This window comes from Rana temporaria, chromosome 4 (genome assembly GCF_905171775.1).
Source record: "Rana temporaria chromosome 4, aRanTem1.1, whole genome shotgun sequence".
Lineage (NCBI taxonomy): Eukaryota > Metazoa > Chordata > Amphibia > Anura > Ranidae > Rana > Rana temporaria.
Window position 1 is genome coordinate 329,214,204 of NC_053492.1, and position 19,094 is coordinate 329,233,297.

At 45.0% G+C, this 19,094-nt stretch overlaps 1 protein-coding gene across 1 annotated transcript in view; it reads right to left on the reverse strand.

Moving 5' to 3' along the window:
• Positions 1-19,094, reverse strand: part of CAPN9 (calpain 9) — a 1,050,568-nt gene that overhangs the window by 181,455 nt on the left and 850,019 nt on the right. The window contains exon 16 of the mRNA XM_040350717.1: positions 12,068-12,136. Within this exon, the coding sequence (XP_040206651.1) occupies positions 12,068-12,136 (69 nt within the window). The remainder of the gene's footprint in view (positions 1-12,067; positions 12,137-19,094) is intronic.

A 19,094-nucleotide genomic window follows, 5' to 3' on the forward strand; every position in this document is an offset into this window, starting at 1 on the left:
ACAGACCATCATCCACTGAGCAGTCTGCTTCTGTGACTGACCTCCTGGGAAGCCAACAGGCCTTGGTGGAGGGGAGTGGTCAGTCCTCCGTGCAGGAGGTTGTTGAGGAGGAGGTCCAGGAAGAGGTGGTCCAGGAAGAGGTGGTCCAGGAAGAGGTGGTCCAGGAAGAGGTGGTCCACAGAGAGCAGGAGGTCTTCCTTTTTTTTGGAGGAGTCGCATGTGGTGGCAGGACCATCACAAAGCCCCCGCATCTCCAGCCCCTCAGGGTCCTCCAACACCCTCTCCAGTCCCTCCCGTCCCATCCCCCTCATCTCCAGCCCCTCAAGGTCCTCACTCTATGCAAGGGGCCCAGCCACTCCTGTCCCCAGGAGGGCTACCCACAGGACAAGGGGTGCGGCAGAAATGCTGCATGAGAATCTGGCCAGGCAGCAGGACCAGCAAACCCGTCATATGGGGGAAATCTTGGTGGAGTTGAGGCGCCTGTCCGACAGCTTGGCCTCCTCGGGAGCAGTACCAGATGCTCTCCAAGATGTGGCTGGAAACAGCGCAGCCACAATCACCAGCCTGGGTGAGCTGCAGACTACAACTGCCGAACTTGTGGGGGAGGTCAGGTGCCTGCGAAGGGCTGTTCAGGCCCAGACAGCTACCCAGGAGTCATTGCTCACCCGCATAGCACTAGCTTTGGAGGGCAGACAGGCAGGCATGGAGGCACCTGGGAATGTTCCTCCACCTGGAGATGTTCCTCCACCTGATGCCCCAGCTCCCCCCAGGCAAGTGAGGGCCAGGAACCTGGGCACCAGGCGTAGCCCGCGCCGGGGCAAGTGATTATTTATTCTTCATTTGCTCTGGTTAAGAGCTTATTTTATTATTTGCTCTGGTTAAGAGCTTTTTTTTTTAATTTTGGGTGCTGCACACAGGCAGTGTTGCAGAGTACAGTGTGAATGGTGTGTGAATGTGGGGTGGTGACATTCCTGCCAGTAAGGGGTGTCACCCTCGGGCGCTGGTGATAAGTTCTCCCCAGGTCCGTATGAATGACGTATGAATGGACAGCAACATCATTGGGGCCTTGACGCGGCGTTGCTGCTCCTTAGTACCGTGCGGTGTACTTCGGTCTAATCCAATGTTCTGTGCATGTGGGGTGTGTGTTAGGGACCACAGTGGTGTGCATGCGTGCATTTTCTGTGTGCCATGTTTAATGTTTGTGTTTAACGTTCAAAGATTCGCTCCACGAGACATCTCCTGACTGCTGTACCATCAGCAGACGGGGTAGCCTCGGTTAGGGGGGGACATGGTGGTTGGGGGGTCAGGTCATCACGTAGGTCAATCTGCAGGCCCTTTCTCACTGCGAAGTTGTGCAGCACGCAACATGCAGCGATGATTTGGCACACGAAGTTGGGGGAATACAGCAGGGTACCCCCAGTCTTATCCAGGCATCGAAAGCGTGACTTAAGGAGGCCAAATGTTCGCTCAACCACTGCACGGGTGCGTGCGTGTGCTTCGTTATATCTTCTCTCTCCTGGTGTTTGTGGATTGCGGAATGGAGTCATGAGATGAGGTCCCAGGGCATATGCAGAGTCACCTGGAAGGGAAAAGACAGGAGGATGTTAGTAATGCATGTGCCCCTCGTGATGTCTGCATCATGGGGGGGGACAGTCATACCTGACACCCATGTCACTCACCAACCAGCCAACTGTCCCCATACACATTCTGCTCAAATTGTCTTGGGATGTCACTTTGCCTGAATATAAAGCTGTCATGGCTGGATCCGGGGTGTTTTGCACGGACGTGCCATATGAGGCCATGTGCATCCACGATCACTTGGACATTGATGGAATGCCAATGTTTTCTGTTGCGGTATATGTGCTCGGTCTCGTGGGGGGGCTGTATTGCCACATGGGTACAATCAATTGCACCCACAGTGCGTGGGAAACCATCAATTACGCAGAAATCTGTCATTGCCTTCAGCCGCATGTCCTCCTGGGTGGGTCTGATTATGTGGTGCGACATGCGTCGGAGTATTGCGGGGACAACTTGGTGCACGCATCTACTCATGCTGGTTTGGGATATCCCAACCACGTCTCCACTGGTTCTTTGAAAAGAGCCTGTGGCAAGAAAATGCAATGTTGCCAGGACCTTCACCAGTGGCTGCACTGCATGGGATCGTTGTGTTGGGCTGCTGATGTCATTCTTCAGGGCTCTGGTAATTTCAAGGATGGCAGCAGGGCTGAATCTATAACGGTGATACACATCCAAATCAGCCATGCCAAAGAGGCTAATGCGCTGTGGGTAGATCCTCTCACGTGCCCTCCTCCGTGCCCTCCTCCTTCTAAGTGCCTCTTCCTCCTCACACACTAGCAGTGCTAAGACCACGCCTGCCCCTGGCATGTTGGCATACGAATGTGTTGTCCGAAAACTTTGGTTGCTCAGCTCGTCCGGGATGGTGCTGCTGTATTTGCTTTTTTCAAGCTAACTTACTCAGGTCTGGAGCAAAGTTAACCGAGCTTTATAAGGGGTAACTTTCAGCCGGACAATCGTCTTACGCGCACAGCGCGTAGCCTAAGCCGATCGCGCGTAGGTTCGGGAATCAGCGCATCTACATCATTTGCATATTTGAATACTAATTCTATGGCAGCCTAGGATGCCATCAGCTGAAATATACGCCTACGCTGCGTAAACTTAAACTAGTTAAGACGGACAGGAGTAGCCTGATTTCTGGCGGATCTGGTTCTGTGACTACGGCGCATAGATAGGACGGCGCATCTTTACACTTACGCCGCGCATCTCCATATACGCCGGTGTAACTTGTTTGAGAATATGGCCCATAGTGTATACCACATTTACCACTGACTAATGCAGAGTTGCAATGCAAGGAGATCAGCTAAAAATAGTTGGATCTGTAAGTGCATTATAATTAATCAAAATTAGTCGATTAATCGATTAAAAAAACAAACGATTAATCGAACACGAAAATTTTAATCAGTAACAGCCCTAATTCAAACCCTTCTTCAGTAGGATTTGATGTAGTATCTTATCCAAACATCTCACATAGTCAGAAAACGTTTCCCTTGCGTCCTGGTAAGTATGCTCAAATTGGTACATGGTCAGAACGCTTTTTCAGTGCGCCCAAACACATACTGCAGAATGTTCAGGTAGTCTTGAACGACGCAATCTTTTGTTACCGAGCTTCAGGCTTGCGATAGCTTCTGAGGCAGGGCCCCTTAGACTCTCTGTAATTCTCTGATTCTTGTGAGCCTCAGGAATGTCCAATTCATCCAGGGCTTGTGTGGCCTGGTCCAGCCACTCTTGGAAGTTGTCCTCTCCTGTAGGCACTGGTTGTCTCCCAGAGAAGGTCTTGAGTGTCCACCACCACAAACAAAGGCCCAATTTTTCTGCCCCTGTTCAACGGAGGCATGTAATTACAATTCTTGATCTAATATTTAACAGCAAGGCCCATTTCTGCGCCCACCAAGAGTAACTGTGAGGACTAACAGTGTTGTGGCACCAGTGCCAGCACCAAAGGCCCAATTTTTCTACCACTGTTCAACAATGGCATGTAATTACAATTCTTGATATAATAGTTCACAGCAGGGCGTTCCAGCACCCACCAAGACTAACTGTGAGGGCTTACAGTGTTGTGGCAACACCAACACATAGGGCCCATATTTCTGCAGAGTATATACGGCAGGCCCAAACTTACAAACGACTCCTACTTGCAAATGGAAGGAGACAACAGGAAGTGAGTGGAAATCTACCCCTAGGAAAGGAAATTATCTTCTGTAAGAGGTGTCTCCTGTCCACTAATGCTTTATCACCAATCCTTGTTTCACTAAAAAAAAAAAAAAAAAAAAAATACATTTTCTCATTTGGACAGAAAGTGAGATGCAATCTTCTAAACAGATGCGCACAGACAGCAAAACAAATGTTACAGGGGTGATAACCCTTCTGTAACAGAACCCCAAATGGGACAGGGGTTAAAGCCGTTTAAGATATTCCATTACTGAACTCAAGGCAGCTATCGACACTCCACAATCAGGCAAGCGAACCCCAATAACGAGACACACAGCTCTGTTTGAGGTTCCACACGCATAGACCCTTTATTGAGAAAATCAGACTCTTATATACAGTTAGGATTCTGCAGTAACCAAAATGAACAATGACCACCCACATCATCACACAGTGAGCCACAAGACACATCTTTTTGGTAGACATTCTGGCTCCAGCTCTGACATAATTTACATGAGCTAATTAACTACAGCTGATGATTCATACACCTGACCTTTAGGCCGTCTGCTAACTTACAATACACACATTACCATCAATAGACCTTCACACAATACAGGGTCAATTAGCACAACACAATGAAAGATCCTTAGAAGCCATCCTAGAATCATTTACATCACAGTAGAAGACTTAATTACCACAGCAAGCTTTATAGTACACAACATCCAACACACAATATATACAATATATATACCGCATTAAATCTGACTAGCACAGAACATAGTGGGGTTCTCATTCACCCTGTGCCCCTATTAGGGACACAGGGTGATTTACACATAAGAGGCATCTGGGAGCTTCTGGGTCCCACAGGCCCTTCCGTTACACTTTTTCCAAAAAGCTTAAAATAGATTTTTTGGCTGGAGCTACACTTTAAAAAAGTACCAGTTCAAAATTACAAAACATATTCTACTTAACAACACACCTACAGTCCCTGTCTTGTTTACACCACCTGTATACTGCTGTTCAAAGTATATAGGGCCAAAGGGGCTGGTAATGACCTGGGGGAGGGGGGAAACCCATGCTATTTTTCTCAATGATTTTTGATTTTCATCCATATTGCAGGGACCAATGACTTTTTTCTTATAGTAATGTCATTTTGTGCAGGGACAGTTCTAAACAAGTGCCACTTCATAGGCATACTATAGACACCCAGCAGGTACGATATTCAAAGGAATTTTTCTAATATTTTTTTTACACTTTAAGCATCATTAAAACTTTTTTTTGCATTGATACATGTTCCCTTGGTCAAGACCCGGGTCCCCAAACCCATTTTAGGACAATAACTTGCATATTAGCCTTTAAAATTAGCACTTTTGATTTTGAACGTTCGAGTCCCATAGACTTCAATGGGGTTCTAAAGTTTGCACGAACGTTCGGTCCGTTCGAAGGTTCACCTTAATCTCCTCCATTTTCCCTGTGAGAGACATGTTGCAGGCTGTTATGGCTTGCAGGAGTTGTGCATTAATATGTAAAAAAGGGGGTATAAGACTGCGCTATTGGTGTGTCAAATAAAATAACGATTGAAAATTGATTGGTGAAATATTTTTTTTTTTAATTCAGTGAAAAAGAAAGTGAGGCCTCGTACACACGACCGAACATGTCTGCTGAAACTGTACGCGGACCAGTTTCCGCGGACATGTCCGACCGTGTGTACGGCCTAGCAGTGGCGTCACTAGGGTTGGTGTCACCTGGTGCGGTAAAATATGGTGTCACCCCCCCCCCAATAACATTTTTAGAATATTTTTTACCCTACTGTTTGCTCTCTGTTCTCCTTTCTTCCCCTTTTCTCTCTCTCCCTATCCATCTTTCTTGTTCGTTCTATCCCTTCTTCTTTCTCTCCATTTTTCTTTGTCCCCTCCCCCCACCTCTCTTTCTCCAGAACCGAAATTCACATCTCAGGAGCCTATAGGCCAGGGGCATACCTAGAGCATTTGGCAACTGGGGGGATCCAATATCTGGCACCCCCCCACGTTAAAATGTAAAAACACCCCACTGTGCCCCCTGCATACCTCTGCATCCTTCAATATCTTTTTGTTACTACTGTGTACCCCTCTCCACAACTGCATCTCTGGACCACTTTACATTGCACAGCACCCTGCATCACTGAACCCCTTTACATTACACAGCCCCCTGCATCACTGGACCCCTTTACATTACACAGCCCCCTGCACGACTGGACCCCTTTACATTACACAGCCCCCTGCATCACTGGACCCCTTTACAATTACACAGTACCCTGCATCACTGGACCCATTTAAAATTATACAGCACCCTGCATCACTGGACCCCTTTACATCTCACAGCCCCCTTCGCCTCTGGACCCTTTTACATTACACAGCACCCTGCACCTCTGGGCCCCTTTACATTACACAGCACTCTGCACCTCTGGACCTCTTTACATTACACAGCCCCCTGCATCACTGGACCCCTTTAAAATTACACAGCACCCTGCATCACTGGACCCCTTTACATCTCATAGCACCCTGCATCTCTGGACCCTTTTACATTACACAGCACCCTGCATCGCTGCACCCCTTTTACATTACACAGCCGCCTGCACCTCTGCACCCCTTTACATCGCATAGCCCCCTGCACCTCTGGACCCTTTTACACTACACAGCCCTCTACACCCCTTTACATTACACAGCACCCTGCATCACTGGACCCCTTTACATTACACAGCACCCTGCATCACTGGCCCCCTTTACATCTCATAGCCCCCTGCACCTCTGGACCCTTTTACAATACACAGCACCCTGCATCACTGCACCCCTTTTACATTACACAGCCACCTGCACCTCTGGACCCCTGCATGTTACACAGACCCCCTTCAGTGCAGACACCCCCTCAGTGCAAACCCCCTCGGTGCAACCCCCCAGTGCAAACACCCCCAGTGCAAACCCCCCCTTAGTACAACCCCCCCAGTGCAAACCCCCCTTAGTGAAAACCCCCTCAGTGCAAACACCCCCTTAGTACAACCCCCCTCAGTGCAAACACCCCCCCTTCAGTGAAATCCCCCCAGGTGCAAACACCCCCCATTCCCATTCAGTACCTCAGATCATCGCAGGCAGCGCCACGGCACATGGACAGAAGGTCCCCTCGGCCCCTCCCCCTCTGTACACACAAACAGAGAGGAGGGGGCTGTGCCTGTGTGCCGACTGCCGAGCACCGCTAACAGCCCGTGGCTGTGAGAGGAGGGGATGGATGGTGCTGTGGTGTCACCCTGCAACCCCCCTCCTCTTGTACCATGGCGCTCCGATTCCGCGGCGCTCATCGCTGCAGTCGCGGGGGGGTTGCATGCTAAGAAACTTGTCCGGTGGAAACCTGTCCGTCGGACATGTCTGATGGTTAGTACAACTCATCGGACATGTCCGCTGGCCCGAAATCCCGCGCATGCGTCAAAGTGATTCGACGCATGCGTGGAAGCATTGAACTTCCGGGTTCGCGCACGTCGCCGCCACGTCACCGCATATTCTGTCCGCGGGGAATTTGGTCTGATGGTGTGTACACACATCAGACCAAATGATCCCAGCAGACATGTCCGATGAAAACGGTCCGCGGACCGTTTTCATCGGACATGTCTGGTCATGTATACGAGGCCTGATAAAGCAGCGACACAAAAACATGTGATAATCATGTGAGCAAAAGTGGAAGTAGTATTATAGTCGCGCTAAAACATAAAAAGTGAACTAAACAATATATGAATAAAAAGTTTTACCTTACTGGATATACAAATTAAATACACCAGAATTAACAATATAAAAACACTGACATAAGTATCTCATATCCTCAAACGAGGTCCAAGGTGGATATAAAATTAACCTGAAGTGGTATCATTACATGTGCAACGCAACATGTCAGAAAAAACAGTGGGCCAGATTCACGTAGATGGGCGTACTTTTGGGCGGGCGTAACGTATTTCATTTACGTTACGCCGCCGCAATTTTTTCAGGCAAGTGCTTTATTCACAAAGCACTTGTCTGTAAAGTTGCGGCGTAGCGTAAAACACCCGGCGGAATTCAAATTCGGCGGGTAGGGGGCGTGTTTAATTTAAATGAAGCACGTCCCCGCACCGAACGAACTGCGCATGCGCCGTCCCTAAAAAATCCCGGCGTGCATTGCTCTAAATGACGTCGCAAGGACGTCATTGGTTTTGACGTGGACGTAAATGGCGTCCAGCCCCATTCATGGACGACTTACCCAAACGACGTAAAATTTCGACGTGGGAACGACGGCCATACTTAACATAAAATACGCCACCTAGGGGGCAGCTTTATCTTTACGCCAGCATAGCTCTTACGGAAACAGCGTATCTTTACTGCGACGGGCAAGCGTACGTTCGTGAATCAGCGTATCTGCTAATTCGCATATTTTACGCCGAACTCAATGGAAGCGCCACCTAGCGGCCAGCGGAAATATTGCACCCTAAGATACGACAGCGCAGGTATCTAGAATCAGGATTAAGATTAATTCTGCGGGTGGGTAACGAAGCTCCTCTCAGACACGTCTGGCCATCTTGACGGTAACCACTTCCATGGAGAATTGGTTACCGCCAAGATGGCCAGACGTGTCTGAGAGGAGCTTCGTGGGTAAGCTATCTTTCTAAAACATTAGACCTACAACTCTCATATACAGTATGGGTTAGCACAAAATTGGTGAACAAAACCACAGTATGATGACACTGTTCACAAGCTGCCTTTCTTTTTAAAACTGTACTGCATTATGATGTAAAAAAAAGTGTTCCAAAAAAAAACTTCACACCACATTCCCATATCTCCATAGTAGATAAAATGTAGAGATTTACCTGAAAATATACCCAAAATGGCAGGATGACTTAAACTAAGAGACAGCCATGCCAGTAGTGGAGGAAGTAGGGGGTTATCAGTTCACCAAGCAGGTCCTGTGCACAAAAGCAGTGATAGGACTGCCCACAGCATTAGTCAGGCATATCTGCCATTTCTTAGTTGGTGACTAATTCAACCACAGCACACAGGGCTAGCTCAAAAATCTTGCATGGTCATCATTCTCTCAGGCATAGAGCAACCAGAATGAAGACAGAATGCATGATGTGCCAAACCCGAGGGGGTTTGCACTGAGGGGGTGTCTGCACTGAAGGGGGTCTGTGTAACATGCAGGGGTCCAGAGGTGCAGGTGGCTGTGTAATGTAAAAGGGGTGCAGTGATGCAGGGTGCTGTGTAATGTAAAAGGGTCCAGAGGTGCAGGGGGCTATGAGATGTAAAGGGGGCCAGTGATGCAGGGTGCTGTGTAATGTAAAGGGGTCCAGTGATGCAGGGTGCTGTGTAATGTAAAGGGGTGCAGAGGGCTGTGTATTGTAAAAGGGTCCAGAGGTGCAGGGGGCTATGCGATGTAAAGGGGTGCAGAGGTGCAGGCGGCTGTGTAATGTAAAAGGGGTGCAGCGATGCAGGGTGCTGTGTAATGTAAAACGGGTCCAGAGATGCAGGGTGCTATGAGATGTAAAGGGGTCCAGTGATGCAGGGTGCTGTGTAATGTAAAGGGGTCCAGTGATGCAGGGGGCTGTGTAATGTAAAGAGGTCCAGAGGTGCAGAGTGCTGTGTAATGTAAAGGGGCCCAGAGGTGCAGGGTGCTGTGTAATGTAAAAGGGTCCAGAGGCGAAGGGGGCTGTGAGATGTAAAGGGGTCCAGTGATGCAGGGTGCTGTGTAATTTTAAATGGGTCCAGTGATGCAGGGTACTGTTTAATTTTAAAGGGGTCCAGTGATGCAGGGGGCTGTGTAATGTAAAGAGGTCCAGAGGTGCAGGGTGCTGTGTAATGTAAAGAGGTCCAGTGATGCAGGGTGCTGTGTAATGTAAAGGGGCCCAGAGGTGCAGGGTGCTGTGTAATGTAAAAGGGTCCAGAGGTGCAGGGTGCTGTGAGATGTAAAGGGGTCCAGTGATACAGGGTGCTGTGTAATTTTAAAGGGGTCCAGTGATGCAGGGTACTGTGTAATTTTAAAGGGGTCCAGTGATGCAGGGGGCTGTGTAATGTAAAGGGGTCCAGTCATGCAGGGGGATGTGTAATGTAAAGGGGTCCAGTGATGCAGGGGGCTGTGTAATGTAAAGGGGTCCAGTGATGCAGGGTGCTGTGCAATGTAAAGTGGTCCAGAGGTGCAGTTGTGAAGAGGGGTACACAGTAGTAACAAAAAGATATTGAAGGATGCAGAGGTATGCAGGGGGCACAGTGGGGTGTTTTTACATTTTAACGTGGGGGGGGTGCCAGATATTGGATCCCCCCCGGTTGCCAAATGCTCTAGGTATGCCCCTGGCCTATAGGCTCCTGAGATGTGAATTTCGGTTCTGGAGAAAGAGAGGTGGGGGGAGGGGACAAAGAAAAATGGAGAGAAAGAAGAAGGGATAGAACGAACAAGAAAGATGGATAGGGAGAGAGAGAGAAAAGGGGAAGAAAGGAAAACAGAGAGCAAACAGTAGGGTAAAAAATATTCTAAAAATGTTATTGGGGGGGGTGACACCATATTTTACCGCACCAGGTGACACCAACCCTAGTGACGCCACTGGTTGAGGGGGAAGAGTCACTACAGACGTCACCCACAGCCATCACTGTTGCAAAACATTTGATCCACATTGCATGCCGTAATTTTCATTGTGGCTTTTTACAATCACTTGTGGACTGTTTCTTCTCATGGACATTATATATTAGTGTTTATATTTACATTTAGGTTGCGCTGCACTATCACATAAAATCCCAATAAAATACATTCGAATTTTTGGTTGTAACATGATAAAATGTGGAACATTTCAAGGGGTATGAATACTTTTTAAAGGCACCATATATTATAGTTTTTTGGTAAACTTAAGGCCTTCGATTGGCAATATTGTCTTGCAAAAATATTGTATTTTCAATGCAATCTATAGACAGAAAAGTAACAAAATAATATATTTTTTTTTTTTCTAGTGACCAGTTTTATTTTCAAGACAAGTGTTATTGATGATAAAACATGCACATTTTATTCTCTTGTTTCCCCCGTTCATAATAATACTAAAATTACATTTCTATTTTAACACATGGATATGTTATTTACAAGTGAATAAAGGTGTTTTTTTGTTTTTATCTTGCATTATTTTTAAATGCGTCACTAAAAAGAAAAATAATGAAAATGAAAAAAAGGTTCCTGTTAAAAAAAAAAGTAAAAACAAATAAAAACAAAACAAAAAAACAAGCCCAGCAGCAATAGCTGCTCTCTTTAAAAAAAATACTTAAAATCCAGAAAAATACATGCGGATTCTGCAACAAATCTAGTGAGTTTGTAACTTCCTAGGCCTCTGCTGCAGTCATAGTCCAAGTAGTGTTATCAACCCTATCCAGTTCACCACTGAGCTACAAATAACCTTATGTTATAGAGATAAGGACAGGGGAGGTGTTCTGGTTATGCCTCTTATTATTTTTTTTCTTGTTCCATTATTCAGGCATTTCATTTTTTAAACACAATTAATGTTCAACTATAGCCTTCCCCTACAGCAGGGGTGCCCAACCAATGGCCCGGGGGCCACATGTGGCCCGCGACCATCTGCTCTGGGATGGAATAGCATAGACTGTTATTAAAGGTCAGTTTATTACTAAAATCACAGTGTATACAGTATATGGGCATATCTGTTCCGTGTCCTACCTCCAATCCAGTAAAAAAAAAAATGCATATGCAGAGCAGACATGGACCTGCCATCCGTCCGCTCTGTTTATTGTGGCCCGTGACTGGTTACCAAGTTGCTTAAGTGGCCCTCCTGCTTCTAAATGTTGGGCACCCCTGCCCTACAGGCATCTTTACTCTCCCTTGGTAGACTCCCTCAATCTGTTTGTTATGGTTTTAATTTATTACACTTACATTTTTCCGGATGTCTTCTTGCCAGTTGTACCACCCGAATCCTCTTCTTCCTCCAATCTGTTCCAGTGGTGGATGGTCCAAATTATGCAGAAAGCAGCACTAACCCAAATAAATCACTAAGCAAATACACTATAAATGAAGGACACTGTGATGAAGCTGCCTCAGGGGGCCATGACAACCTTCATTAATGCAATATCCTCAGTTGAACGACATGGACCTGGAAGACTCAGGCCATCTAGTGGTAAACAAGAAGTACATCAAAGGACAGCTCCAAACGAAAGGTATGGTAATTACATCCCAATCTGCTTTTTTATTTTAACAAACTGGAGGCCCATATTTTGATGTTTGTATATCTGTGTGTAGGTGGAGGGAATGTTTTTCATTTGTAAAATAATAATAGTTAATGTATAAAAAAAATAGTAATGAGTCTTACAATCCAGTTTTTTAACTTGTCCCAGAAGATTTTGAACTCGTCAAATCCAAGCTTCCCATTGCCACTGGTCTGGTTTACAACATGTCAAGGTTAACTATTGTTTTCTTTTTGTATACAATTTAAAATAGAATACATGCACAACATAGATAGACCATGATTGGGGTAGATTCAGGTACCTGCGCTTCTTCTTACGGCGGCGCAGCGTATCGTCTTTACGCTACGCCGCCGTAACTTACAGGAGCAAGTGCAGTATTCACAAAGCACTTGCTCCGTAAGTTGCGGCGGCGTAGCGTAAATGGGGCCGGCGTAAGCCCGCGTAATTCAAATGTGAAAGGGGGGCGTGTTTTATGCTAATGTGTTATGACCTGACGTGATTGACGTGTTTTACGAACGGCGCATGCGCCGTCCGTGTACATATCCCAGTGTGCATTGCTCCCAAGTACGCCGCAACAACGTATTGGTTTCGACGTGAACGTATATTACGTCCATCCCTATTCGCGAACGACTTATGCAAACGACGTAAAACATTCAAATTTCTACGCGGGAATGACGGCCATACTTAACATTGCAGAAAAACCCCATGAAGAAATCATTTCGATGAAACATGTCGGGGAGTGATTACTGAAGTCACAACCGCACACCTAACTTTCTAAGCTTGAACGTGGAATGGTCTAATCTGCCACCAGCTCAATTACCTAAGCAGCAGCTCCAGTACACCTGCACAAGGGCTGTGAGTAACACTTGGGCTATTCGTTGGTCCGCTGTGACCACTAGTTCACCTGGAGGATATCTTTATTTTTTGTTTTACACCGTGTCAGTTTTTGGATTTATACACTGCTTGTAACAAGAGTTACCTTTGTGAGTGCATTCTTTGGGAGATTTGTAGTGTGTTATTAAAAGTTGTGTTACAGTATCACACTATTGTGCTCTCTTTTTCTTATTTGCATATGGCTGTTATCTTGGAGTTTTCTTTTTGCTTCGGATCTCCATCTGTTTAACTGAATGCTCCACCCTATATGAAAAGAAGGAGTTCTATCAACTAAACTGAGGGGGTCAGTTAACAAGCCTGTGTGCCTAAACACGAAAGTGTCAGGCCATTTGTTGCGGTGAGTTTGCATTTCTGATGGGTGGTGGAAGCACGCAGTCACTGTGGTGTGGTGAAAGCACTTATTGAAGATCGGGAAGGATTTTTTCTTTTCCTTTGCTCTCCATTTATGAACTATTTATATATATTTTTTTGTTCACTTAGACAGTTCATGGACTTTATTTGCCAACCTGGTATTTTTTGATGCGATTTTTGCACGGATTTTTGGACACTTATATATTGACTCACTTAGAGGGTGGATTATTTATTTATTTTTCACTATGTCACTGTACCAATATTATATTTGTTGATATTTACATTTTCACATATTTTTTTGAGCGCTGTTTAATATCACATTTGGCACCTTATTTATAATAGGTATCACTGTATTTGCATATTAACTATTTTGGATACTTAACATTGCGTGCGCCACCTAATAGCAGCAGTAACCTTATGCCGAAAAAAGCCTAACGTAAACGACATAAATAAATTGCGCCGGCCGTACGTACGTTTGTGAATCGGCGTATCTAGGTAATTTGCATATTCTACGCCGAAAACAACGGAAGTGCCCCTAGCGGCCAACGTAATATAGCACACAATTATATGCCGCCGCATTCAAGTTACGTCGGCGGAGGAAGCCTATTTTTGGAGCGTATCTGCCTTTGAGAATCGTCATAACGATACGCCGGCGCAGATTTGAAATTACGGCGGCGTATCTGGAGATACACCGCCGGAATAGCTACCTGAATCTACCCCATTGTGTTCTATGCTTCACTGTGTCAAATACAGGTCCTGACTAGGGATATACTAAAACATTTAGAGGCAGATCCTCAAAGAAGTTACGCTGGTGTATCTATTGATACGCCGCGTAACTTCTATTTTGCTCCGGCATATCTTTGTTTTGTATCCACAAAACAAGATACGCCTGAAGCTGTGCTAGATAAGACTGGCGTACATCTTAGTACGCCGTCGGATCTAAGGTGCATTTTTACGCTGGCCGCTAGGTGGCGTTTCTGTAGATTTCCCCGTCGAGTATGCAAATTAGCTAGATACGCGAATCCACAAACGTACGTCCGGCCGGCTCATTTTTTTACGTCGTTTCCGTAAGGCTTTTTTCGGCGTATAGTTACCCCTGCTATATGAGGCGTATGTTAAGTATAGCCGTCGTTCCCGCGTCGAAATTTGAATTTTTTACGTCGTGTGCGTAAGTCGTTCGCGAATAGGGCTTTGCGTAGAATGACGTTCACGTTGTAAACATTGGCTTGTTGCGGGTTAATTTCAAGCATGCGCACTGGGATACCCCCACGGACGGCGCATGCGCCATTAAAAAAAAAGTCAATCACGTCGGGTCACATAACATTTACATAAAACACGCCCCCCTGTTCCGCATTTGAATTAGGCGGGCTTACGCCGGCCTATTTACGTTACGCAGCCGCAACTTACGGAGAAAGTGCTTTGAGAATACTGCACTTGCCCATCTAAGTTGCGGAGGCGTAACGTAAATATGATACGTTACGCCCGCTCAAAGATGCGGCAATCTACGTGGATCTGCCCCTTAATGTGAAAATGGCTTAATGTAGCTTAACGAGAAAAAAAGTGCCTGAACCCCAATCAATTGCCCTGCTCAAGATCTCGACCTTCCAAACCTATCCAAGAAGTTTCATGCAAGTTGGTGTTCCACAAGGCAAACTAGGGACATTAAGCTTGTTTTTTTTGGGGCTTAAAGTAAAAAAAAGACCTTAAAATGTTAACCAATATCCCCTTCGTACAATAGAAGGCTCTATCTATGCCAACATAATCTGAAAATTTCAGCTCATTTTGTTAATCACACCAAAAGTTATTCACATTAAGCTATATTTTACAATGTTAAAACATTTAATGTAAAGAGCTTAACGTACCATAATGTGCCTAAACCTCAATCAATTTTCTTGAAACATTGCACAGCCTAAATTCCCAACTTTCCAAATCTATCCAAGAAGTTTCAAGCAATTTGGTGTCCCACAAGGCAAACTAGGGACATTAAGCTTGTTTTTTGGGAGCTTAAAGTGGAGTTCCACCCATAAATATAACATTACATCAGTAGTTTTAAAAAAAATGTCATTAGTCCTTTAAGAACATTTTTTTTAGATGCCTTCAAAGTGTTTGTTGCTAGGCAGAATAGTTAATCTTCCCACTTCCTGCACCTAGGTGCTTAAGCTTCCTAACCTACACCGCACAGACTCCTGGGAATGTAGTGGGTGTAACTTTCCAGGAGTCTGTGCACTTCCCAGTCTCGAAGAATCATGTGACTTGGACAGTACAGGTGCTGAAACCTGATCTGAAACCTATTACACTGCTTGTGCAGCACTGAGCATGTGCGAGATCTGCAAAGCTGAAATCCAGGAAGTCATACAGTCTGGCTTCATGATGCCCACACTTAAGATGGCCCCAGTCAATTTCTATTTTATAAAGTGTCTAAATGCTGTAACAACCTAACAAAACAGACCTTAGTTTACAGACTAACTTTACTAGAATACATTAAGCTTGTGTATTACAGGGGTATTTATATTTAAAAAGTGAAATTGTGGCTGGAACTCCGCTTTAATGTGGCTTAACCACTTAAGCCCCGGACCAATACGCTGTCTAAAGACCCAAGGTGTTTTTACAATTTGTCACTGCGCTGCTTTAACTGGTAATTGCGCGATCATGCAACGTTGTACCGAAACGAAATTTGCGTCCTTTTCTTCCCACAAATAGAGCTTTCTTTTGATGGCATTTGATTGCCTATGCGATTTTTATTTTTTGCGATATAAACGGAAAAAGACCGAAAATTTTGAAAACAAAAGATTTTTCTTATAACAAAAAGTAAAAAATATCGAATAAACTAAATTTTAGTCAAACATTTAGGACAAAATGTATTCAGCCACATGTCTTTTGTAAAAAAAATCGCAATAAGCGTATATTTATTGGTTTTCGCAAAAATTATAGCGTCTACAAACTAGGGTACATTTTCTGGAATTTACACAACTTTTATTTTATGACTGCCTATCTCATTTCTTGAGGTGCTAAAATGGCAAGGCAGTACAAAACCCCCCCAAATGACCCCATTTTGGAAAGTAGACACCCCAGGGAAACTGCTGAGAGGCATGTTGAGTCCATTGAATATTTTTTTTTTTTGTCCCAAGTGATTGAATAATGACAAAAAAATAAAAATAAAAAAAAAATTACAAAAAGTTGTCACTAAATGATATATTGCTCACACATGCCATGGTTATATGTGGAATTGCACCCCAAAATACATTCTGCTGCTTCTTCTGAGTACGGGGATACCACATGTGTGGGACTTTTTGGGAGCCTAGCCACGTACGGGACCCCGAAAACCAAGCACCGCCTTCAGCATTTCTAAGGGCACAAATTTTTGATTTCACTCCTCACTACCTATCACAGTTTCGAAGGCCATAAAATGCCAAAATAGCACAAAACCCCCCCAAATGACCCCATTTTGGAAAGTAGACACCCCAAGCTATTTGCTGAGAGGCATGTCGAGTCCATGGAATATTTTATATTTTGACACAAGTTGCGGGAATATGACAAACTGATTTTTTTTTGCACAAAGTTGTCACTAAATGATATATTTCTCACACATGCCATGGTTATATGTGGAATTGCACCCCAAAATACATTCTGCTGCTTCTCCTGAGTACAGGGATACCACATGTGTGGGACTTTTTGGGAGCCTAGCCGCGTACGGGACCCCGAAAACCAATCACCACCTTCAAGATTTCTAAGGGCATAAATTTTTGATTTCACTCCTCACTACCTATCATAGTTTTGAAGGCCATACAATGCCAAGATGGCACACAACCCCCCCAAATGACCCCATTTTGGAAAGAAGACACCCCAAGCTATTTGCTGAGAGGCATGTTGAGTCCATGGAATATTTAATTTTTTTTGCCCCAAGTGATTGAATATTGACCAAAAAAATAAATAAAAAATAAATTACAAAACGTTGTCACTAAATGATATATTTCTCACACATGCCATGGTTATATGTGGTATTGCACCCCAAAATACATTCTGCTGCTTCTCCTGAGTACGGGGATACCACATGTGTGGGACTTTTTGGGAGCTTAGCCGTGTACGGGACCCCGAAAACCAATCACCACCTTCAAGATTTCTAAGGACATAAATTTTTGATTTCACTCACACAAATCTTGAAGGCGGTGATTGGTTTTCGGGGTCCCGTACTTGGCTAGGCTCCCAAAAAGTCCCACACATGTGGTATCTCCGTACTCAGGAGAAGCAGCAGAATGTATTTTGGGGTGCAATTCCACATATAACCATGGCATGTGTGAGAAATATATCATTTAGTGACAACGTTTTGTAATTTTTTTTTTTTTGGTCAATATTCAATCACTTGGGGCAAAAAAATGTAATATTCCATGGACTTAACATGCCTCTCAGCAAATAGCTTGGGGTGTCTTCTTTACAAAATGGGGTCATTTGGGGGGGTTGTGTGCCATCTTGGCATTTTATGGCCTTCAAAACTATGATAGGTAGTGAGGAGTGAAATCAAAAATGTATGCCCTTAGAAATCTTGAAGATGGTGATTGGTTTTCGGGGCCCCGTACGTGGCTAGGCTCCCAAAAAGTCCCACACATGTGGTATCCCCGTACTCAGGAGAAGCAGCAGAATGTATTTTTGGGTGCAATTCCACATATAACCATGGCATGTGTGAGAAATATATCATTTAGTGACAACTTTGTGCAAAAAAAAATCAGTTTATCATATTCCCGCAACTTGTGTCAAAATATAAAATATTCCATGGACTCGACATCCCTCTCAGAAAATAGCTTGGGGTGTCTACTTTCCAAAATGGGGTCATTTGGGGGGTTTTTGTGCTATTTTGGCATTTTATGGCCTTCGAAACTGTGATAGGTAGTGAGGAGTGAAATCAAAAATTTACACCCTTAGAAAGCCTGAAGGCGGTGATTGTTTTTTGGGGTCCCGTACGCGGCTAGGCTCCCAAAAAGTCTCACACATGTGGTAGCCCCGTACTCAGGAGAAGCAGCAGAATGTATTTTGGGGTGTAATTCCACATATGGGGGGAGTATGTTTTGCGCGTGGGTGTAAGCGTTACTGGCACTAACTAGCTACCTAGCGGCACCAGCGACACTAATACAGCGATCAGAAAAATGATCGCTTAGTGATGCTGGCAATAGGGGGGTGAAAGGGTTAACTCTAGGGGCAATCAGGGGTTAAAACCTTTATTAGAAAATGTATGGGGGTACCTAACGCTATAAAAACCTAGCGGGCGAACCTCAAAAAATAACTAGCTACCTAGCGGCACTAATACAGCGATCAGAAAAATGATTGCTTAGTGACGCTGGTAATAGGGGGTAAAAGGGTTAACTCTAGGGGCAATCAGGGGTTAAAACCTTTATTAGAAAATGTATGGGGGTACCTAACGCTATAAAAACCTGGCGGGCGAACCTCAAAAAATGTATGGGGGTACCTCAAAAAATGTATGGGGGTACCTAACGCTATAAAAACCTGGCGGGCGAACCTCAAAAAATAACTAGCTACCTAGCGGCACCAGTATTAGTTACAGCGATCAGAAAAAAACGATCGCTTAGTGACGCTGGCAATAGGGGGTGAAAGGGTTAACTCTAGGGGCAATCAGGGGTTAAAAACCTTTATTAGAAAATGTATGGGGGTACCTAACGCTATAAAAACCTGGCGGGCGAACCTCAAAAAATAACTAGCTACCTAGCGGCACCAGCGACACTAATACAGCGATCAGAAAAACGATCGCTTAGTGACGCTGGCAATAGGGGGTGAAAGGGTTAACTCTAGGGGCAATCAGGGGTTAAAACCTTTATTAGAAAATGTATGGGGGTACCTAACGCTATAAAAACCTGGCGGGCGAACCTCAAAAAATAACTAGCTACCTAGCGGCACCAG